The sequence below is a fragment of the Aquarana catesbeiana genome, linkage group LG13 (assembly GCF_042186555.1).
Source record: "Aquarana catesbeiana isolate 2022-GZ linkage group LG13, ASM4218655v1, whole genome shotgun sequence".
Taxonomy (NCBI): Eukaryota; Metazoa; Chordata; class Amphibia; order Anura; family Ranidae; genus Aquarana; species Aquarana catesbeiana.
In genome coordinates, this window is record NC_133336.1 from 210,081,627 (window position 1) to 210,106,260 (window position 24,634).

General features: G+C 44.6%; 1 protein-coding gene across 1 annotated transcript in view; it reads right to left on the reverse strand.

Moving 5' to 3' along the window:
• The window catches only part of LOC141116661 (ribonuclease inhibitor-like), a 51,965-nt gene that overhangs the window by 14,967 nt on the left and 12,364 nt on the right, over positions 1-24,634 (reverse strand). Inside the window, exon 2 of the mRNA XM_073609054.1 lies at positions 2,600-2,764. Within this exon, the coding sequence (XP_073465155.1) occupies positions 2,600-2,764 (165 nt within the window). The remainder of the gene's footprint in view (positions 1-2,599; positions 2,765-24,634) is intronic.

Genomic DNA, 24,634 nt, shown 5'->3' on the forward strand with positions numbered 1-24,634 from the left:
GGACTTTTTCTAATGTCCCACAAGCACACCGCCCGAGTGTGAAAGCACTCATACAAATAAATGGGAGGCAGTTTTCAGGTGCTATTTCTAGCGCTGAAATGTCTGAAAACTGCCTCAGTGTGAAGGGGGTCTAACAGAAATACCAGAGATTCATCCAGATGGATTAAATCAATGCTGATCAACTTCCACCTCTTTGCAGCAACTTCAATCAACCTCCCCCACACCGGTGAGCAAACAGGTCACTTACCAAAAGGTTTGTCCCCACAAGGCCCAGACACGCTTGTTTATATCCTTCCAGCAGCACCACTCCGCTCAAGCCAGCTTCCGATGAGAACAGACTGTCCCACGGAATGTCAGACCTCCAGGTAGTATCTCCAATATCACCCGAGGTATCCAGACAATGGCCGCAATCACATTACATAGAAAAGAAAAAGCCTCCATAGTGCATAATCCTTAAATATATATAGAATCACAGATTGTACACTTCCATCATATACACGAGTATACACAGAACTCAGAGCACACACCGCTCCGGACTGCAGCCGTGTATGATGGAGTCCAGGCAGTGACATGGAGGCTTTTCCTTTTCTATGTAATGTGATTGTGGCCATTGTCTGGACACCTCGGGTGATATTGTATTTTTGCACATTATATGTTATACAGACTGAAGTAGCTGTGAATTTGTATTATTGATCAGTATTGGTGGAGTTATCACATCTACATTAGAAGTGTTGGTATTCGGACACATTGTAGGTTGCAGATTTCTCATTTGTCTCATCACACATTTTATCACTAAGTGTAGGGCTCTATACATAGAATTATATTATACTATTTGTACTTCTATATCAGACTTCCTGCTGGCGGCTGGTTTTCATTCATTCGATTTGCACAAAGTTGTTCATGTTTTTTAGCGCAGATATTAAATGTTTTATATTTTTATATCCAGCTTTAGAGAACTGTCTGATATTGGTGATATATAAAGACAACCAGGAGATGAACTATATCTCCATTATTAGGTTTATGTAGTTTAGACATACACTATATTACCAAAAGTATTGTGACGCCTGCCTTTACAAGTACATGAACTTTAATGGCATCTCAGTCTTAATCCTCGTACACACGATCAGATTTTTGGATGACCGTTCGTCCATTTTTTTGTGGCATGCTAGTCTCATATCGAAAGTGAAGAGGTTACTCTCCATATGAAAATTCCCTTCTGACAGAATACAACTTCAGAAGTGACGTGATGTGTTGAATAGTTTTGTATGTATTCTTTCATTTCTTGCTCTCACAATTTATTTTGGATTAAACAAAAATCAGATGCTGAGTTCATGTACGATAAAAAATTTTATAGCCTGCACATCCAGCTTTTGTCAGACGAAAAATCGGAATTGGCTGTCAAAAGCACCATACTAACGATCATATTGGATTAGAAGGCCTGGCTTGCAGTCTCCACTCTAAATAATACCAAAGATGTTCTATCGGGTTGAGGTCAGGTCTCTGTGCAGGCCAGTCAATTTCCTCCACCCCAAACTCACTCATCTATGTCTTTATGGACCTTGCTTTGTGCACTGGCAAATCATTTGGTGGAGGGGCGATTATGGTGTGGGGGGGTATTATGGAGTGGGGGGAGGGGGGATTATGGTGTGGGGGGAGGGGGGATTATGGTGTGGGGGGTGTTTTTCAGGGGTTGGATTTGGTCTCTTAATTCCAGTGAAGGGAACTCTTAAGGCATCAGCATACCAAGACATTTTGGACAATTTCATTCTCTCAACTTTGTGGGAACAGTTTGGGGATGGCTCCTTCCTGTCCCAAAATGACTGTGTACCAGTGCACAAAGCAAGGTCCATAAAAACATGGATGAGTGAGTTTGGGGTGGAGGAACTTGACTAGCCTGCACAGAGTCCTGACCTCAACCCGATAGGACACCTTTGGGATGAATTAGAGCAGAGCCTGCGAGCCAGGCCTTCTCATCCAACATTAGTGCCTGACCTCACAAATGTGCTTCTGGAAGAATGGTCAAACATTCCCATAGACACACTCCTAATCCTTGTGGACAGCATTCCCAGAAGAAATTAAGCTGTTATAGCTGAAAAGGGTGGGCCAACTCCATATTGAAGTCTACAGACTAAGACTGGGATGCCATTAAAGTTCATGTGTGTGTAAAGGCAGGTGTCCCAATACTTTTGGTAATCTAGTGTAATAGTCCAGTATTGGATATTTAGGCTCCATGCACACTGGCTTGATACATTGCTGCTACTATAGGAGTTTTGTATTCTGCCTGTAGAAGCAGCTCCATGTTCCAAGACATACTTTGAGCTCAATGTTTAGAGGCAGGAAACATGTTTCTGATTGGAGCTTTCTGGCAGAAAAAATGCAAAACTCTCCTAAACTCATCTAAACTTTGTACAATGAAATCTCTATATGAAAGTGTTTTTCTGCCAAGGGAACTGACATTTTTTAAGCCCAGTGTGCATGGAGCCTTATGGAGTCTAAAGATGGAAAGTGATGACATTCTCATATTTCTATATTATTTATGTGGTTTAGATATAAAACTGTCCCAGAATATTATTGTCTCAGTCAGTCCTGTTATACTCACTGTAATTCCTCTATCCGGCTTGTTGTCAGAGCTTCCATCAGATCCCTGAAATGAGGACCCTCCAGATTGTTCCCAGACAGGCCCAGTGTCCTCAGTGTCTGGTTATATCTTATTCCAGATGCCAGGTGGGGGCAGGAACTGTCTGTCAGGTGATTAGAGGTCAATCTGTAGAAGAAGAGAAGAATGTTACCAGAAGAAAATGAATTTCTCCCCCAGGAATGAATGTAACTATTCTCTACATGAATGGAACTCATTTCTCTTTATTGGAATCATTAATATGAGATCACTTTATAAAAGACGATCGATCATCTACACTATTGGAGGATTTCTCTTTTTGTGGATCCCAATTACTAAATGTGACATGAGAAGTGGATGAGGTGGTGTGATCCATTCATTATTCCTGTATGGGGATTGGACCATACACACTCACACTGACCTCTAGGCTTTCACCTCCAACCTTCTCCTAAGTCTTGGATTCAGTTGTGGAGATTCACTTTGGTGGTCACAGAAGTCTCACTTATGTTGTGGAAACTTCATTGACTAAAAGTGACACCATTGTACTTTGGGATTTCCTTTGAACATCATGGTGGAGGATTTGATCTCATGGTGTGGCGAAGATTTTATTATTACCGTTCTTTATTTGGAACTTTTTTGAAAATGTTGTACTAATATTGCAGCACTAATTTTATATCTGCTGATTATAAATTCTCTTCATTAGTTATCAGTGAAATAGTCTCCATACCATTGTTATATATACACTTATAGGGAGTTTTGTGATGAGGAGTCTCACTTTTATTGTTATATTGTCACATTTATATTGTGTGAATGTTATATACTAGTGCTGCAGTCTTCCATATTATACTAGATGTGATAATTCCACCAATAGGGATCAGATATAACAATTACATTCACTACAAAAATACTTTCATACATGTGAGGAAGGGCAGATCTCCTCCAATCTATTCACAGCTACTTCAATCTATATAACATATAATGTACAAAAATACATAAACATGAAGAGCAACAAAGTTATCTTATAAAATTACAAACATCAAGAGAAAGTTCATAAATGTGAAAAAGCGGATTTCCTACAACCCATTCACCACTACTTCCATCTCCAATCACCATACAGTGACTTGTGTAGTAAGACCCCTTTCACACTGCAGAGCCGATAAAACAGCCCTAAATCGCTTGTCATTTTTGCGGTGCTTTAGCTGCGCTTTTCATGCGCTAGTGGGCCGGTGACAACGGGACCTTAAAGTGGAGCTCCACCCATATTTTAAAGTAATTTCCCTCCAAATCCGCTGTGTGTGCTGATAAAGAATTGGCCTATTTTTCCCTTAAACTCACTTTTATATACTGTATAGTAGTCGGCACTTCCTGTCCTCGGCCGCGGCCCAGCATTTCCTCCCCCCTCTGCAATGCCTCCTGGGAGATATTTGTCATCAATCCCAGGAGACAATAGGCATTGCTGGGCCGTAGCATCGCTTTTGTTGCCATGGTTACCAAAGCTTCTCATACACAGTGATGGGCGGTGGGGGAGGTGGCTGGAGCATCTCAGCTCTGATGACATACAGAGCCCGGGGGAGGGGACAGACACACCATGTACTGATTTATAATAGAGGAATATGATGGGGCAGTTTTAAGGGGGCAATTCTGATGGGGCAATTCTGATGGGGCAGTTTTGATGAGGGCAATATGATGGAGCAGTTTTGATGGTGGCAATATGATGGGGCAGTTTTGATGGGGCAGTTCTGATGGAAGCAATTTTGATGGGGCAGTTTTGATGGTGGCAATATGATGGGGCAATTTTGATGGGGCAATTCTGATGGTGGCAATATGATGGGGCAGTTTTGATGGGGCAATTCTGATGGGGCAATTTTGATGGGGCAGTTTTGATGGTGGCAATATCATGGGGCAGTTTTGATGGGGCAATTCTGATGGGGGCAATTTTGATGGGGCAGTCTTGATGATGGCAATATGATGGGGTAGTTTTGGTGGGGCAATTCTGATGGAGGCAGTTTTGATGGGGCAATATAATGGGGCAGTTTTGATGGTGGCAATATGATGGAGCAGTTTTGATGGAGGCAGTTTTGATGGGGCAATTTTGATGGGGGCAATATGATGGGGCAGTTTTTATGGGGCAATTCTGATGGTGTCAATATGATGGGGCAGTTTTTATGGGGCAATTCTGATGGTGGCAATATGATGGGGCAGTTTTGATGGGGACATTCTGATGGGGTCAAGTTTGATGGGGCAGTTTTGATGGTGGCAATATGATGGGGCAGTTTTGATGGGGGCAGTTTTGATGGGGAAAATTTTGATGGGGGGCAGCTTTGATGGGGGCAGTTTTGATGGGGCAGTTTTGATGGGGTAATTCTGATGGTGGCAATATGATGGGCAGTTTTGATGGTGGCAGTTTTGATGGGGCAATTCTGATGGGGGCAATTTTGATGGGGCAGTTTTGATGGTGGCAATATGATGGGGCAGTTTTGATGGGGGCATGTGATGGGTGTTATGATACGCTTTGCTGGGGGCAATGTGATGCGATTTGTGGGGGGTGTTGTAATGCGAATTGCGGGGAGTGATGTAATGCCATTTGCGGGGGATGTTGTGAAGCAATTTGCAGGGGGCTATGTGATGCGATTTGCGGGGGGTGTTGTGATGTGATTTGCAGGGAGTGATGTGATGCCATTTGTGGGGGTGTTGTGATACGATTTGTGGGGGGCTATGTGATGCGATTTGTGGGGGTGTTGTGATGCAATTTTCGGGGGGTGTTGTGATGCGATTTAGGGGAGCTGTATGATGTGATTTGCTGGGGGCAATGTGATGCAATTTTTTCGGGGGGTGTTGTGATACAATTTGCAGGGAGCGATGTGAAGCCATTTGTGGGGGGTGTTGTGATGCGATTTGCGGGGGGCTATGTGATGCGATTTGTAAGGGTGTTGTGATGCAATTTGCGGGGGGTGTTGTGATGTGATTTGTGGGGAGCTGTATGATGCGATTTGCGGGGGCTACGTGATGCGATTTGCAGGGGCTATGTGATGCGATTTGCGGGGGTGTTGTGATGTGATTTGTGGGGGCTATGTGATGCGATTTGCGGGGGTGTTGTGATGCGATTTGCGGGGGTGTTGTGATGCGATTTGCGGGGGTTGTTGTGATGCAATTTTCTCAGGACGATGTGATGTCATAGAAATTCATCTTTACTTGATCTACGCCATTTGCAGGTAGGCAATGCAAGAAATAATGCAATTGTAATTTATTTCCTTATTCCTGGAGGGAGGAGGGGAGGAGAGGTTTGCATAGCTAAGGGGCAGTAACTTCCTCTGACACTGCCGTAGCTATGGAAACCTGACCTGAAACCTATCACACTGCTTGTGCTGCACTGAGCATGTGCGAGATCTGCAAGGATGAGATCCAGGAAGAAATACAGTCTGGCTTCAGATGCCCACACTTAAGTTGGCCACGGCCTGCTGGAAGTTTATAAAATAACAAACTAATGATATAATCTAACAAAACGGACCTTAGTTTACAGACTAACTTTACTAGAATACATTAAGCTTGTGTATTATAGGGCTATTTTTATTTAAAAAGTATACATTCGGCCAGAACACAGCTTTAAAAAAAGAAAAAAGACCAGTTTTGCGGCGCGTTCAAAGTGCTTGGAAGTGCTGCCCATTCATTTCAATGGGTAGGGGCATTTTGGGAGCGCTATTTATAATGCTCATAACCCGCCCCAAAGATGCTGCTTGCAGGACTTTTTCTAATGTCCCACAAGCGCACCGCCCGAGTGTGAAAGCACTCATACAAATAAATGGGAGGCAGTTTTCAGGTGCTATTTCTAGCGCTAAAATGTCTGAAAACTGCCTCAGTGTGAAGGGGGTCTAACAGAAATACCAGAGATTCATCCAGATGGATTAAATCAATGCTGATCAACTTCCACCTCTTTGCAGCAACTTCAATCAACCTCCCCCACACCGGTGAGCAAACAGGTCACTTACGAAAAGGTTTCTCCCCACAAGGCCCAGACACGCTTGTTTATATCCTTCCAGCAGCGCCACTCCACTCAAGCCGGCTTCCGATGAGAACAGACTGTGCCACGGAATGTCAGACCTCCAGGTAGTATCTTCAATATCACCCGAGGTATCCAGACAATGGCCGCAATCACATTACATAGAAAAGAAAAAGCCTCCATAGTGCATATTCCTTAAATATATATAGAATCACAGATTGTACACTTCCATCATATACACGAGTATACACAGAACTCAGAGCACACACCGCTCCGGACTGCAGCCGTGTATGATGGAGTCCAGGCAGTGACATGGAGGATTTTTATCTTCTATGTAATGTGATTGCGGCCATTGTCTGGATACCTCGGGTGATATTGTATTTTTGCACATTATATGTTATACAGACTGAAGTAGCTGTGAATTTTTATTATTGATCAGTATTGGTGGAGTTATCACATCTACATTAGAAGTGTTGGTATTCGGACACATTGTAGGTTGCAGATTTCTCATTTGTCTCATCACACATTTTATCACTAAGTGTAGGGCTCTATACATAGAATTATATTATACTATTTGTACTTCTATATCAGACTTCCTGCTGGCGGCTGGTTTTCATTCATTGGATTTGCACAAAGTTGTTTGTGTTTTTTAGCGCAGATATTAAATGTTTTATATTTTTATATCCAGCTTTAGAGAACTGTCTGATATTGGTGATATATAAAGACAACCAGGAGATGAAATATATCTCCATTATTATTAGGTTTATGTAGTTTAGACATACACTATATTACCAAAAGTATTGTGACGCCTGCCTTTACAAACACATGAACTTTAATGGCATCTCAGTCTTAATCCTCGTACACACGATCAGATTTTTAGATGACCGTTCGTCCATTTTTTGTGGCATGCTAGTCTCATATCGAAAGTGAAGAGGTTACTCTCCATATGAAAATTCCCTTCTGACAGAATACAACTTCAGAAGTGACGTGATGTGTTGAATAGTTTTGTATGTATTCTTTCGTTTCTTAGCATGCATAGTCTTGCTCTCACAATTTATTTTGGATCAAACAAAAATCAGATGCTGAGTTCATGTACGATAAAAATTTTATAGCCTGCACATCCAGCTTTTGTCAGATGAAAAATCGGAATTGGCTGTCAAAAGCACCATACTAACGATCATGTTTGATTAGAAGGCCTGGCTTGCAGTCTCCACTCTAAATAATACCAAAGATGTTCTATCGGGTTGAGGTCAGGTCTCTGTGCAGGCCAGTCAAGTTCCTCCACCCCAAACTCACTCATCTATGTTTTTATGGACCTTGCTTTATGCACTGGCAAATCATTTGGTGGAGGGGCGATTATGGTGTGGGGGGTATTATGGAGTGGGGGGAGGGGGGATTATGGTGTGGGGGGAGGGGGGATTATGGTGTGCGGGGTGTTTTTCAGGGGTTGGATTTGGCCTCTTAATTCCAGTGAAGGGAACTCTTAAGGCATCAGCATACCAAGACATTTTGGACAATTTCATTCTCTCAACTTTGTGGGAACAGTTTGGGGATGGCTCCTTCCTGTTCCAAAATGACTGTGTACCAGTGCACAAAGCAAGGTCCATAAAAACATGGATGAGCGAGTTTGGGGTGGAGGAACTTGACTGGCCTGCACAGAGTCCTGACCTCAACCCGATAGGACACCTTTGGGATGAATTAGAGCAGAGTCTGCGAGCCAGGCCTTCTCATCCAACATTAGTGCCTGACCTCACAAATGTGCTTCTGGAAGAATGGTCAAACATTCCCATAGACACACTCCTAAACCTTGTGGACAGCATTCCCAGAAGAAATTAAGCTGTTATAGCTGAAAAGGGTGGGCCAACTCCATATTGAACCCTACAGACTAAGACTGGGATGCCATTAAAGTTCATGTGTGTGTAAAGGCAGGTGTCCCAATACTTTTGGTAATCTAGTGTAATAGTCCAGTATTGGATATTTAGGCTCCATGCACACTGGCTTGATACATTGCTGCTACTATAGGAGTTTTGTATTCTGCCTGTAGAAGCAGCTCCATGTTCCAAGACATACTTTGAGCTCAATGTTTAGAGGCAGGAAAAAAAACCTTCCGGTTCGTGTTTCTGATTGGAGCTTTCTGGCAGAAAAAATGCAAAACTCTCCTAAACTCGTCTAAACTTTGTACAATAAAATCTCTATATGAAAGTTTTTTCTGCCAAGGGAACTGACATTTTTTAAGCCCAGTGTGCATGGAGCCTTATGGAGTCTAAAGATGGAATGTGATGACATTCTCATATTTCTATATTATTTATGTGGTTTAGATATAAAACTGTCCCAGAATATTATTGTCTCAGTCAGTCCTGTTATACTCACTGTAATTCCTCTATCCGGCTTGTTGTCAGAGCTTCCATCAGATCCCTGAATTGAGGACCCTCCAGATTGTTCCCAGACAGGTTCAGTGTCCTCAGTGTCTGGTTATTTCTTATTCCAGATGCCAGGTGGGGGCAGGAACTGTCTGTCAGGTCATTATTATACAATCTGTAGAAGAAGAGAAGAATGTTACCAGAAGAAAATGAATTTCTCCCCCAGGAATGAATGTAACTATTCTCTACATGAATGGAACTCATTTCTCTTTATTGGAATCATTAATATGAGATCACTTTATAAAAGACGATCGATCATCTACACTATTGGAGGATTTCTCTTTTTGTGGATCCCAATTACTAAATGTGACATGAGAAGTGGATGAGGTGGTGTGATCCATTCATTATTCCTGTATGGGGATTGGACCATACACACTCACACTGACCTCTAGGCTTTCACCTCCAACCTTCTGCTAAGTCTTGGATTCAGTTGTGGAGATTCACTTTGATGGTCACAAAAGTCTCACTCATGTTGTGGAAACTTCATTGACTAAAAGTGACACCATTGTACTTTGGGATTTCCTTAGAACATCATGGTGGAGGATTTGATCTTATGGTGTGGAGAAGATTTTATTATTATCGTTCTTTATTTGGACCTTTTTTGAAAATGTTGTACTAATATTGCTGCACTAATTTTATATCTGCTGATTATAAATTCTCTTCATTAGTTATCAGTGAAATATTCTCCATACCATTGTTATATATACACTTATAGGGAGTTTTGTGATGAGGAGTCTCACTTTTATTGTTATATTGTCACATTTATATTGTGTGAATGTTATATACTAGTGCTGCAGTCTTCATATTATACTAGATGTGATAATTCCACCAATAGGGATCAGATATAACAATTCCATTCACTACAAAAATACTTTCATACATGTGAGGAAGGGCAGATCTCCTCCAATCTATTCACAGCTACTTCAATCTATATAACATATAATGTACAAAAATACATAAACATGAAGAGCAACAAAGTTATCTTATAAAATTACAAATATCAAGAGAAAGTTCATAAATGTGAAAAAGCAGATTTCCTACAAGCCATTCACCACTACTTCCATCTCCAATCACCATACAGTGACTTGTGTAGTAAGACCCCTTTCACACTGCAGAGCCGATAAAACAGCCCTAAATCGCTGGTCATTTTTGCGGTGCTTTAGCTGCGCTTTTTGTGCCCTAGTGGGCCGGTGACCTTAAAGTGGAGCTCCACCCATATTTTAAAGTAATTTCCCTCCAAATCTGCTGTGTGTGCTGATAAAGAATTGGCCTATTTTTCCCTTAAACTCACTTTTATATACTGTATAGTAGTCGGCACTTCCTGTCCTCGGCCGCGGCCCAGCATTTCCTCCCCTCTCTGCAATGCCTCCTGGGAGATGTTTGTCATCAATCCCAGGAGACAATAGGCATCGCTGGGCCGTAGGATCGCTTTTGTTGCCATGGTTACCAAAGCTTCTCATACACAGTGATGGGCGGTGGGGGAGGCGGCTGGAGCATCTCAGCTCTGATGACATACAGAGCCCGGGGGAGGGGACAGACACACCATGTATTGATTTATAATAGAGGAATATGATGGGGCAGTTTTAAGGGGGCAATATGATGGGACAGTCTTGATGGGGGCGGTTTTGATGGGGCAATTCTGATGGGAGCAATTTTGATGGGGCAGTTTTGATGGTGGCAATATGATGGGGCAGTTTTGATGGGGGCAGTTTTGATGGGGCAATTCTGATGGGGTCAATTTTGATGGGGTGGTTTTGATGGGGGCAACATGATGGGGCAGTTTTGATGGGGCAATTCTGATGGTGGCAATATGATGGGGGCAGTTTTGATGGGGGCAGTTTTGATGGGGGCAATTTTAATAGGGGCAGTTTTGATTGGGGCAGTTTTGATGGGGCAGTTCTGATGGTGGCAATATGATGGGCAGTTTCAATGGGGGCAGTTTTGATGGGGCAATTCTGATGGGGAAATTTTGATGGGGCAGTTTTGATGGTGGCAATATGATGGGGCAGTTTTGATGGGGGCATGTGATGGGTGTTATGATACACTTTGCTGGGGGCAATGTGATGTGATTTGTGGGTGGTGTTGTGATGCGAATTGCGGGGAGTGATGTGATGCCATTTGTGGGGGATATTGTGAAGCAATTTGCAGGGGACTATGTGATGTGATTTGTGGGTGGTGTTGTGATGTGATTTGCAGGGAGCGATGTGATGCCATTTGTGGGGGTGCTGTGATATGATTTGTGGGGGGCTATGTGATGCGATTTGTGGGGGTGTTATGATGCAATTTTCGGGGGGTGTTGTGATACGATTTGGGGGAGCTGTATGATGCGATTTGCTGGGGGCAATGTGATGCGATTTGCAGGGGGGTTGTGATACGATTTGCGGGGGGTGCTGTGATGCGATTTGCGGGGGGTGTTGTGATGCTATTTGTGGGGGTTGTTGTGATGCAATTTTCTCGGGGTGATGTGATGTCATAGAAATTCATTTTTACTTGATCTACGCCATTTGCAGGTAGGCAATGCAAGAAATAATGCAATTGTAATTTATTTCCTGGAGGGAGGTGGGAAGGAGAGGTTTGCATAGCTAAGGGACAGCAACTTCCTCTGACACTGCCGTAGCTATGGAAACCTGACCTGAAACCTATCACACTGCTTGTGCTGCACTGAGCATGTGCGAGATCTGCAAGGATGAGATCCAGGAAGAAATACAGTCTGGCTTCAGATGCCCACACTTAAGATGGCCACGGCCTGCTGGAAGTTTATAAAATAACAAACTAATGCTATAATCTAACAAAACGGACCTTAGTTTACAGACTAACTTTACTAGAATACATTATGCTTGTGTATTATAGGAGTATTTTTATTTAAAAAGTATACATTCGGCTGGAACACCGCTTTAAAAAAATAAAAAAAGATCAGGATCATAACAACAGCAATTGTCTTCAGGTAGCTTTAGGTGCACACTGTGCAGAGGACACAATACACTAATTGTAAATACTGTAGCTGTCTGCCTGTGGTATTAATAGGATCAGAAGAACACCACCAATTTTATTCAGGTAGCTTTAGGTGCACACTGTGCAGAGGACACAGTACACTAACTGTAAATACTGTAGCTGCCTGCCTGTGGTATTAATAGGAGCAGATCAACAGCAATTGTCTCCAGGTAGCTTTAGGTGCACACTGTGCAGAGGAAGCACTACACTAACTGAAAATACTGTAGCTGCCTGCCTGTGGTATTAATAGGATCAGAAGAACACCACTAATTTTCTTCAGGTAGCTTTAGATGCACACTGTGCAGAGGACACAGTACACTAACTGTAAATACTGTAGCTGTCTGCCTGTGGTATTAATAGGATCAGAAGAACACCACTAATTTTCTTCAGGTAGCTTTAGGTGCACACTGTGCAGAGGACACAGTACACTAATGCTCTGTACACACGATAGGATTTTCCGCTGGAAAATGTGTGATAGGAGCTCGTTGTCGGAAATTCTGACCGTAAGGCTCCATCACACATTTTCCATAGGAATTTCCGACACACAAAGTTTGAGAGCTTGCTATAAAATTTTCCGACAACAAAATCCATTGTCGGAAATTCCTATCGTGTGTACACAAATCCGACGCACAAAGTGCCACGCATGCTCAGAATAAATTAAGAGACAAAAGCTATTGGCTACTGCCCCGTTTATAGTCCTGACATACGTGTTTTACGTCACCGCGTTCAGACCGATCGGATTTTCCGACAACTTTGTGTGACCGTGTGTATGCAAGACAAGTTTGAGCCAACATCCGTTGGAAAAAATCCTAGGATTTTCTTGTCAGAATGTACGATCAATGTCCGACCGTGTGTATGGGCCATAACTGTAAATACTGTAGCTGCCTGCCTGTGGTATTAATAGGAGCAGAACAACAGCAATTGTCTTCAGGTATCTTTAGGTGCACACTGTGCAGAGGACACCGTACACTAACTGTAAATACTGTAGCTGCCTGCCTGTGGTATTAATATAGGATCAGAAGAACACCACAAATTTTCTTCAGGTAGCTTTAGATGCACACTGTGCAGAGGATGCACTACACTAACTGTAAATACTGTAGCTAATAGGACTAATAGGATCAGAAGAACACCAGCAATTTTCTTTAAGTAGCTGTAAATACTGTAAAAACACCTGTCTGCCTGTCATTAGTAGGGATGAGCCGAACACCCCCTTGTTCGGTTCGCACCAGAACATGCGAACAGGAAAAAAGTTTGTTCGAACATGCGAACACCGTTAAAGTCTATGGGACACGAACATGAATAATCAAAAGTGCTAATTTTAAAGGCTTATATGCAAGTTATTGACCTGGGTCCTGCCCCAGGGGACATGGATCAATGCAAAAAAAAGTTTTAAAAATGGCCGTTTTTTCGGGAGCAGTGATTTTAATAATGCTTAAAGTGAAACAATAAAAGTGTAATATCCCTTTAAATTTCGTACCTGGGGGGTGTCTATGGTATGCCTGTAAAGGGGCACATGTTTACCGTGTTTAGAACAGTCTGACAGCAAAATGACATTTCAAAGGAAAAAAAGTAATTTAAAACTACTCGCGGCTATAAATGCATTGCCGGTCCGACAATACACATAGAAGTTCATTGATAAAAACGGCATGGGAATTCCCCACAGGGGAACCCCGAACCAAAGTTTTAAAAAAAAATGACGTGGGGGTCCCCCTAAATTCCATACCAGGCCCTTCAGGTCTGGTATGGATATTAACCACTTGACCACTGGGCACTTAAACCCCCTTAATAACCAGACCAATTTTCAGCTTTTGGTGCTCTCACATTTTGAATGACAATTACTCAGTCATGCAACACTGTATCTATATGAAGTTTTTGTCCTTTTTTCACACAAATATAGCTTTCTTTTGGTGGTATTTAATCACCGCTGGGTTCTTTATTTTTTGCGCTATAAAAGAAAAAAGACCGAAAAATCTGTCAAAGAATGCATTTTTCTTCGTTTCTGTTATAAAATTTTGCAAATTAGTAAATTTTCTTCATATATTTTGGCCAAAATTTATACCGTTACATATCTTTGGTAAAAATAACCCAAATTAGTGTATATTATTTGGTCTTTGTGAAAGTTATAGCATCCACAAGCTATGGTGTATGGTGCCAATATCTGAAAATTGATCACACCTGAATTACTGACGGCCTATCTCATTTCTTGAGACCCTAACATGCCAGAAAAGTACAAATACCCCCCAAATGACCCCTTTTTGGAAAGAAGACATTCCAAGGTATTTAGAAAGATGCATGGTGAGTTTTTTGAAGTTGTAATTTTTTCCCACAATTCTTTGCAAAATCAAGGTTTTTTTTCTTGTTTTTTTTTCACAAAATTGTCATATTAGCAGGTTATTTCTCACACACAGCATATGCATACCACAAATTACACCCCAAAACACATTCTGCTATTACTCCCGAGTATGGCGATACCACATTTGTGAGACTTTTAAACAGCCTGGCCACATACAGAGGCCCAACATGCAGGGAGCACCTTCAGGCGTTCTGGAGCACCCAGGCATTGACATTTCTCTCCTACATGTAAAAATCATGATTTATTTGCTAGAAAATTACATAGAATCCCAAAACATTATATATGTTTTTTTAGCAAAGACCCTAGAGAATACAATAGTGGTCATTGCAACTTTTTATCTCGCACGATATTTGCGCAGCAATTTTTCAAATGCATTTTTTTGGGGGAAAGAAACTGTTTTGTGCTTTAAAAAACCAAAACGGTAAGGTTAGCCCAATGTTTTTGCATAATATGAAAGATGAATTTATGCCAAGTAAATAGATACCTAACATGTCACCTTTCAAAATTGCACACGCTTGTGGAATGGCCACAAACTTCGCTACTTAAAAATCCCCATAGGCGACGCTTTAAAATTTTTTACTGGTTACAAATTTTGAGTTACAGAGGAGGTCTAGGGCCAAAATTATTGCTCTCACTCTACCGATCGCACATGTGTGGTTTGAACACCGTTTTCATATGTGGGCGGGACTGACGTATGCGTTCGCTTCTGCATGCGAGTACACGGACAGGGGCGCTTTAATTTTTTTTTTTAATTGTTCATTTTACTTTATTTATTTTAGTTTGACACTTTTTTCCAAAAAAAATATTTTTGATCACTTTTATTCCTATTACAAGGAATGTAAATATCCCTTGTAATAGGAATATGGCATGACAGGTCCTCTTTACAGTGAGATATGGGGTCAATAAGACCCCACATCTCACCTCTAGGCTGTGCCTGAAATGAAAAAAAAAAAACGATCCTGGCTTTGATTGTAGCGGTGAGTCGGTAGAAGCACCGGAGGGCAGTGGGAGGGGGGAGTCCCCTCTCGCCTCCCGTAAGAATGATCAAGCAGTGTAACAGCCGCTATGATCATTCTTATGGCGTAGGGTATCGCCGGCTGAAAAAGCTGATATCTGAATGATGCCTGTAGCTGCACCCATCATTCAGATATCCCCGCACAAAGTCAAGGACGTCGTATGATGGCAGGAGGGAAGTGGTTAAAATGCTTTTTTTTTAAACACAAAGTTGTCCATTTAAACAATATTTCTAACACATAGCATGTACATACCAAAAATGACACCCCAAAATAGATTCTCCTACTCCTCCTGAGTACGGTGATACCACATGTGTGAGACTTCCACAGCCTGGCCACATACAGAGGCAGAGTATGGCTGAGCATGGCCGAGTATGGCTGAGCATGGCCGAGTATGGCTGAGCATAGCTGGGTATTGCAGAGTATCGCCGAGTATGACTGGGTATGGCAGAGTATGGCTGGGTATCACCGAGTATTGCAGAGTATGGCTGGGTATTGCGGGGTATTGCAGAGTATGGCTGGGTATGGCAGAGTATTGCGGGTTATGGCAGAGTATTGCAGATTTTTGCGGGGTATTGCAGAGCATGACTGGGTATGGCAGAGTATGGCAGAGTATGACAGAGTATGGCTGGGTATCACCGAGTATTGCAGAGTATGGCTGGGTACTGCGGGGTATTGCAGAGTATTGCGGGATATTTCGGGGTATTGCAGGGTATGGCAGAGTATTGCGGGTTATTTGGGGGTATTGCAGGGTATGGCAGAGTATTGCGGGGTATTGCAGAGTATTGCGGGGTATTGCAGGGTATGGCAGAGTATTGCGGGGTATTGCAGAGTATTGTGGGGTATTTCGGGGTATTGCAGGGTATGGCAGAGTATTGCGGGGTATTTCGGGGTATTGCAGGGTATGGCAGAGTATTGCGGGGTATTTCAGGGTATGGCAGAGTATTGCGGGGTATTGCAGGGTATGGCAGAGTATTGCGGGGTATTTCGGGGTATTGCAGGGTATGGCAGAGTATTGCGGGGTATTGCAGAGTATTGTGGGGCATTGCAGAGTTTTGTGGGGCATTGCAGAGTATTGTGGGGTATTGTGGGGCATTGCAGAGTATTGTGGGGCATTGCAGAGTATTGCACAGCATTGCAGGGCATTGCAGAGTAGTGAGGGATGGCTGAGCATGGATGGATGGATGGCTTGATGCCTCTATGCAGCGCTGTGGGCACTACAGATGCAGCCCACAGCACTGCTACCATCCATCCATCCCCCTCTCCGCTCACAGTGTACCGATCGGTACACAGGAGGGGTGGAGAGGAACCGGCATCATGAGATGACGCCGGTTCGTTTACATGTGATCGCTCCGTCATTTGACGGAGCGATCACATGGTAAACGGCCGCGATTAGCGGGGGGGCACGCGAGAGCAGAATTCTGGGAGGACGTCCCTGGATGCCCTCCCAGAGTTAAGCAACCGCCCTGTAGCCTTCATTTGGCTATGGGCTGGTTGTTAAGTGGTTAAGGGGAACCACACACCAAAATTTTTTAAAAAAACGGCGTGGGGTCCCCCAAAAATCCATACCAGACCCTTATCCGAGCATGCAACCTGGCAGGCTGCAGGAAAAGAGGGGGGACGAGAGAGCACCCCCCCCTTGAACCATACCAGTCCACATGCCCTCAACATTGGGAGGGTGCTTTGGGGTAGCCCCCAAAACACCTTGTCCCCATGTTGATGAGGACAAGGGCCTCATCCCCACAACCCTGGCTGGTGGTTGTGGGGGTCTGCGGGCGGGGGGCTTATCGGAATCTGGAAGCCCCCTTTAACAAGGGGACCTCCAGATCCCAGCCCTCCCCCCTGTGTGAAACGGTAGGGGGGTACAAAAGTACCCCTACCATTTCACTAAAAAAGTGTCAAAAATGTTAAAAATGACAAGAGACAGTTTTTGACAATTCCTTTATTTAAATGCTTCTTCTTTCTTCTATCTTCCTTCATCTTCTTCTTCTTCTTCTGGTTCTTCTGGCTCTTCTGGTTCTTCCTCCGGTTTTCTCGTCCAGCATCTCCTCCGCGGCTTCTTCTTCCCTTCTTCTCCTCGGGCCGCTCCGCATCCATGACATGGGGGGAGGCTCCCGCTCTTCTCTTCATCTTCTTCTCTTCTGCATCTTCTTCATCTTCTTCTCCGGGCCGCTCCACACCCATGCTGGCATGGAGGGAGGCTCCCGCTGTGTGATGCTTCTCCTCTTCTGACGGTTCTTAAATAACGGGGGTGGGGCCACCCAGTGACCCCGCCCCCTCTGACACACGGGGACATGACGGGACTTCCCTGTGGCATTCCCCATGATGCCACAGGGAAGTCCCGTCAAGTCACTGTGCGTCAGAGGGGGGCGGGGTCACCGGGTGGCCCCGCCCCCGTTATTTAAGAACCGTCAGAAGAGGAGAAGCATCACACAGCGGGAGCCTTCCTCCATGCCAGCATTGGTGCAGAGCGGACCAGAGAAGAATATGAAGAAGATGAAGAGAAGAGCGGGAGCCTCCCCCCATGCCATGGATGCAGAGTGGCCCGAGGAGAAGAAGGGAAGAAGAGGACGCGGAGGAAATGCTGGACGAGAACACTGGAGGAAGAACCAGAAGAGCCAGAAGAACCAGAAGAAGAAGAAGATGAAGGAAGATAGAAGAAAGAAGAAGCATTTAAATAAAGGAATTGTTAAAAACTGTCTCTTGTCATTTTTAACATTATTGACACTTTTTTAGTGAAATGGTAGGGGTACAAAACCCCCTTACCATTTCACACAGGGGGGAGGGCCGGGATCTGGGGGTCCCCTTGTTAAAGGGGGCTTCCAGATTCCAATAAGCCCCCCACCCGCAGACCCCCACAACCACCGGCCAGGGTTGTGGGGATGAGGCCCTTGTCCTCATCAACATGGGGACAAGGTGTTTTGGGGGCTACCCCAAAGCACCCTCCCAATGTTGAGGGCATGTGGCCTGGTATGATTCAGGAGGGAGGGCGCTCTCTTGTCCCCCCTCTTTTCCTGCGGCCTGCCAGGTTGTGTGCTTGGATAAGGGTCTGGTATTGATTTTTCGGGGGACCCCACGCCGTTTTTTTTTTAAATTTTGGTGCAGGGTTCCCCTTAATATCCATACCAGACCTGAAGGGCCTGGCATGGAATTTAGGGGGACCCCCCACGTCATTTTAAAAAAAATTTGTCCAGGGTTCCCCTTAATATCCATACCAGACCTGAAGGGCCTGGTATGGAATTTAGGAGGACCCCCCACGTCATTTTTACCCTGTGGGGAATTCCCATGCAGTTTTTATCAATGAACTTCTATGTGTATTGTCGGACCGGCAATTCATTAATAGCCGCAAGTAGTTTTAAATTACTTTTTTTCCTTTGAAATGTCATTTTGCTGTCAGACTGTTCTAAACACAGGAAACATGCGCCCCTTTACAGGCATACTATAGACCAGTGTTTCTCAACTCCAGTCCTCAAGGCACCCCAACAGGTCATGTTTTCAGGATTTCCCTCAGATGAAACGGCTGTGGTAATTACTAAGGCAGTGAAACTGATCAAATCACCTGTGCAAAATAATGGCAAGCCAGGAAACATGACCTCTTGGGGCGCCTTGAGGACTGGAGTTGAGAAACACTGCTATAGACACCCCCCAGGTACGAAATTTAAAGGGATATTACACTTTTATTGTTTCACTTTAAGCATTATTAAAATCACTACTCCTGAAAAAACTGCCTTTTTAAAACTTTTTTTTTTGCATTGATACATGTCCCCTGGGGCAGGACCCAGGTCCCCAAACACTTTTTATGACAATACCATGCATATAAGCCTTTAAAATTAGCACTTTTGATTTCTCCCATAGACTTTTAAAGGGTGTTCCGCGGCATTCGAATTTGCCGCAAACACCCCAAATTGTTCGCTGTTTGGTGAACTTGCGAACAGCCGATGTTCGACTCGAACGCGAAGCTCATCCCTAGTCAGTAGTAGGGAGAGAATAACAGGAACGGATCTAGCTAAAATGAATACAGTATATATATGTATATATATATATATATATATATATATATATATATATATATATATATATATATATATATATATTGTAATAGTGAGAGTCCCTGTCACTGTGAAAAGGGATGGAAAATGGACACAGAGTTTGCATGTCAGGTGACTGCAGTGCTACAAAGCATAGCTTTGAAAGGGAGAAAACTGTGTTGGCAGCTTTCTCCAGGTTTTGGTATTCGGTCATGGGGCTCTGTAGTTTGGAGATTCCATAGTGTCTTGGGTGGGACAGGATCTCCAACCCTGTGTCCAGACTTTGTAGATTACCAGCAGGGTGTGTGCTCAGGTGAGCACAGCACTTATAATGAGGATATGGGAAGACCTCATGGCTCCCAGTTGGAGACGGCTCCACACCCAGAGAGACACGAGGTCTCCAGGAGTCAGAGGGGCTGCAGGAGGCAGCCAGAACATGTGACTGAAAGAGGCAGTGGAACGGCCTGAGGACTAAGGCCAAAGCAGAGCTGTGGGCGCTAAAGTGAAGCCATCCACATTGAGGAATCCTGTGGTCTGTGTGACCAGGATAAAGAGCAGAGGTACTGCTAAAGAGAGCCAGGTGGGCTAGCATTTTCTATTGTGTTTATTAGCTGGAGATGAACCCCTGCGTGGGAACCCTTTATGTTACGGACTTTTATTTGCCTTTTTAATAAAAATGGGCTACCATGCCCTTAAATATAGTTCCTGACTGGCTTGAATCACTGACAAACGCATCTGCCACAAGAGCTAATGGTCCCCGATATTACAAGTGGTTGTTGGATGCGGGCACGAGACAGTGGAATCCGGGTCCTTGCTCCACAGTGAGTTCAAGTCAGTAACTATTGGCTGTGTGTGGAAGTGCAGCCAGGCAAAAGGCATTACGTGTTGCAGGTGGTGTACCTGTGAATGAAAAGTCAAACTTATTTTTTTTTTTTTTGCTATGAACTGTGTTTGTGTGCATGAGACAGCACAATCTGTGTGTGCACTGTGCAGGTGAGGAAAGCTTGCATGAAGTGAAAAGCAACTTGCTTTAAAGTGACAGTGCTTCATTCTTTGCTGGAGGCCGCAAACGTGCAGTGGAGTGACTGCGAATATAGAAAGTCCACCAGTGTTTGAATCGGCTGTGGACTGGTGCAAGCGGCACCTGGCAGTGCTGAACCAAGCTACAGAGGAAAGAAAGCCAACCCTCAGTGTAAGGGGAGAGTGGCTGGATGTCCATAACTGGAAGAGGGGTGTTGTTGCCCCTGGCAACACTGCTGCAGTTAAAACAGTAGCTATTGTGAAAAATGTCAATGTGTCAGGATCCAGCAGAGAGAAGCCCATGCTATTTACAAAGAGAAAGGCTGAGACCAAGAGTGGTTGTCTACAGCAACACAGAGCAAGCCAGTCAGGCTGTCTGTGTACCATGGGGTGTGTCTAACCAGGATCGTGGCAAGTGGCTTCAGGAGAAGCCGATACATCATGTTGGAGAGAGCCAGCAAAGTTCTGCTGGGAGAGCGCGATCTCCCATGGCGACGAGAGTGAAAGTGGTGCCAGACAGGAGGAGCTGCAGTGGAGATTTGGCTCAGCATCCCCGCAAAGAGGCTTGTGCGTTCCAGCCAGCTGGGAATCACCAGGAGAGAAGCGCTCTGGGAAAAAGTCATCCAGTACCATGCCTGGAATGTGGCCAGCTGGGGCGTGGCATGTTTTCTTGTCCTAGGTTCTGGAATTCAGCTGGAGATAATATTGCTGAGAAAAAGTCTTTATCTGTGGGCCCAGATTCCTGTGAAAATATGTTTGCAGTCACCCCTAGCAACAAGAAGGAGTTTCCTGTTGTGTCGGCAGGTGGTGCTAAACAGTGGGAGATGCCTGCTGTAGTTTCATCCCATGGCCAGTAAACGTGCAGCAGAGGATTGGTAAATGGCCAGTAAACGTGCAGCAGGGGGAGTTGGCCAGTAAACGTGCAGCAGAGGATTGGTTCATAAGACAACGTACTCAAATGAAGATGGTGACCCCAACTACTGCGGTGGGTAAGACTGTCTTTAATGAAATGATGGCTGGAACTGCTGATTTCCGGTATAAAAGGACTGGTTACAAGACTGTCCCTGATGATGTGAGAGTGACTCCAGTTAGTGGGGCCACTGAATGTGTTCTTGAGGGTGACTTGTCCCTGTGCAGTACCTAGAGTTGCCACCTCATCCCTTTAAGCCTGAACACCTATGAATTACACATGTTCTGAGGCTAATTAAATGCAGATAAGGCACCAAGTGAGTTTAATTACCACCTTAATCAGCCACAGAACCTGTGTAATTAATATGTGTTCGGGTTTAAAGGGATGAGGTGGCAACCCTAGCAGTACCCTGTGCAGTGGGGAGGCAGGGGTTAAACTCAAACCTGCACCTGTGTGTGCATCTCAAGAGGAAAATAGTGATGTGTCTAATGTCTGCCAGTCTCAAGTTGGCAGTGGGCTAGGACAGCCTGCAAGAGGTACAAATGCTATCAATGTTGATGATTATGGAAAATGTTTTGCTGTTGGGAAACCCCCAGGTTCTTGCAGAGCAAAAGCTGTAATCAAAAATGGGCCATTGCCCATAGCAACGGGTGGTAAGACAGCACAGTTGTCCCTAGACATCTCCAGGGAACTCCCGTTTATTGGAGCCGGAGGTTGCCCTGGACAACTGCGATGTCACTCTGGTGGGACAGTGTGGAACTGTACCGTGTAATGGTAATGTGTTAGTGCAAACTGCTAGTACTAAAAATGTGCAGGTAAATGGTGGGTTAACACAACCTGTGAAAAATGCGAAGGTGTGTGAGGTTTATGAAGCGCCAGCCGAGCAAGGTGGTGAATATGGTATATTGCAACCTGCTGTGTTAAAACGCGTATTACCACAACCTGACATGATTCACAATGATTTGTGTAATGAGCCTGAGCCCATCTGTTATGTGTCCCCTTGGGCGGATGAATCGGTTCTGAGGAGTACAGGTGAATGGAGCGCACAAACAATGGATTGGGAAAGTTGGGGTAAAAATCTTATCTCCATGATAGATAAGGTTTTTATGCACAAAAATAAGGTGGACACTGGTTCTGCTGTGCCAGCAGGAGGAACTGCAGAACAGCTTGTACCAGAGTGTGCAGTGGCTGCTGCAGGGGTTAACCCTCATGAGCAGGATCAACCAAATAAGGGTGAGCGCACAGCAGACATTGTCCGTGACCCATAAAACTGAGGTTGACATGGAGTGTCAAAGTGACGTTGTCACTGGTAAGGTTCTGGAGCAGTTCACTGATGCTGAGCCTGAGAAGTTGGGTATGAGTCCAGCACCTGGCAGTGCTCTGGGTGAGCACCAGGCTGTGGTTACCTCCAGCTGGGAGGATGTTGGTTTGACAATTGCAACTTCTCAAGTTTCAGCAAATGAGTCTGTCTGCATTCCCAATGTAATGGAAGTCCCCAGAAAGGACTTGGGTCTGGGATTAAGGGTCTGGTCTGTAACCAAAGCATTAAAGGAGATGCTTAAACTTTGGGATTAACAGCCAATCTATATTGGGGTGTCTCCTCCACAGTCAGATGGCCTGGTACTGTGGAGTACCACTAGGTGGAGCACTAAATGGCAGGCTGTACAGAACAAAGGAGAACAAGACAGAAATGGTTTATTCTTGAATGTATTACTCTTGTTAAAAGTTGCTTCTGGGTATGCTGCTGGGTTAGTTCCTGAAAAAATGTTATATGGGAGATGCTTTGGAGAAACTAAAAATGAGTCCAAAATGTCTGAGGTTTCACCTCCTAACAGCCCGATGGGAAGCATGTCTGCGGCTATGGTGCAGGGTGGTGCTGGTCAGTTGTCGGTGAAGGGCATGTATACTGCACCGGTGGACAAACCACGTGAGATGGAAGGGCCGAGCATGGACCAGAAAACAGCAGAAATCCTGACTGGGGCTCAGACAGAGGTGGTTAAAGAGACTGGGGTCACCAGTCCAATAATAGGTTTATGTGACAAACCTGATATGGTCCCTGAGACAGGGAAATGGGTAAAAAGTGCAATAAGGTTGGTACGCCGATCAGACGAGAGCTCGCCTGTTCTGGTTTTGGATAGAAATCCAGGTGGTATTAAAGGTCAAGTGGTAGGACAGCTGTCTGCAGAGTGGGTGAACCCAGGGGAGGTGACATCGTGTGAGGTTCCCGTGGGTGATGGCGGCCCTCCGGTATGTGTGCCCTCTGCAGACTCTGCCCTAGCAAATGCTGAAAAAAAGGCATTGGTGACATGTGCAACATTGAGAGGTGTAAGGTTGGTTTTAAAATGTCTGTCAATGATGAACCAAGTAATGTGTTAATGGTACATTATAATGTGGTGTCCAAAGGTACAGGTAAACCTGGTAAACAATTAGTGACTGCTGAGTCAGGTACCAGAAATAAGAGGAGGGGTCCCATTATAAACACCATAGAAATAGGCCCCCTACAGTCTCAGAACAGTAATGCTGAGAGAGGTTTTGGGAAACCAGGAAAATTGAAGCGTGGAGGCAAAAGACTTGGAAACCCAAGAGACCTATTGTGATGGGAAAATGGGTACCAGTGAGGGAAAAGGTGGTTACTCATCAGGCGTAGTGTCTGGAGCAGGTTCTCTACAGAATCAGGAAACTGAGTTGGAAGGAAGTAGCAGGAAAGGCAGGGGGCCAACAGAAAAGAAATGTGAGCTCAGGAACCCCAAGGACAGAGGGAGTACGCTAAGTATAGGGAAATGTAGGACCCTGTTAAGATCCAGGGTGGGACGTACCTGGAAGCGCACCCAAAAAAAAGGTTGGGCCTACGTGGCTGACAGCCAGCACAGAGGTGTCCCAACCATGACGGGTGCTGGTGTTCCTCCCTCCGGATCGAAACAAAGGGGGGGATATGTAATAGTGAGAGTCCCTGTCACTGTGAAAAGGGATGGAAATGGACACAGAGTTTGCATGTCAGGTGACTGCAGTGCTACAAAGCATAGCTTTGAAAGGGAGAAAGCTGTGTTGGCAGCTTTCTCCAGGTTTTGGTATTCGGTCATGGGGCTCTGTAGTTTGGAGATTCCATAGTGTCTTGGGTGGGACAGGATCTCCAACCCTGTGTCCAGACTTTGTAGATTACCAGCAGGGTGTGTGCTCAGGTGAGCACAGCACTTATAATGAGGGTATGGGAAGACCTCATGGCTCCCAGTTGGAGACGGCTCCACACCCAGAGAGACAGGAGGTCTCCAGGAGGCAGAGGGGCTGCAG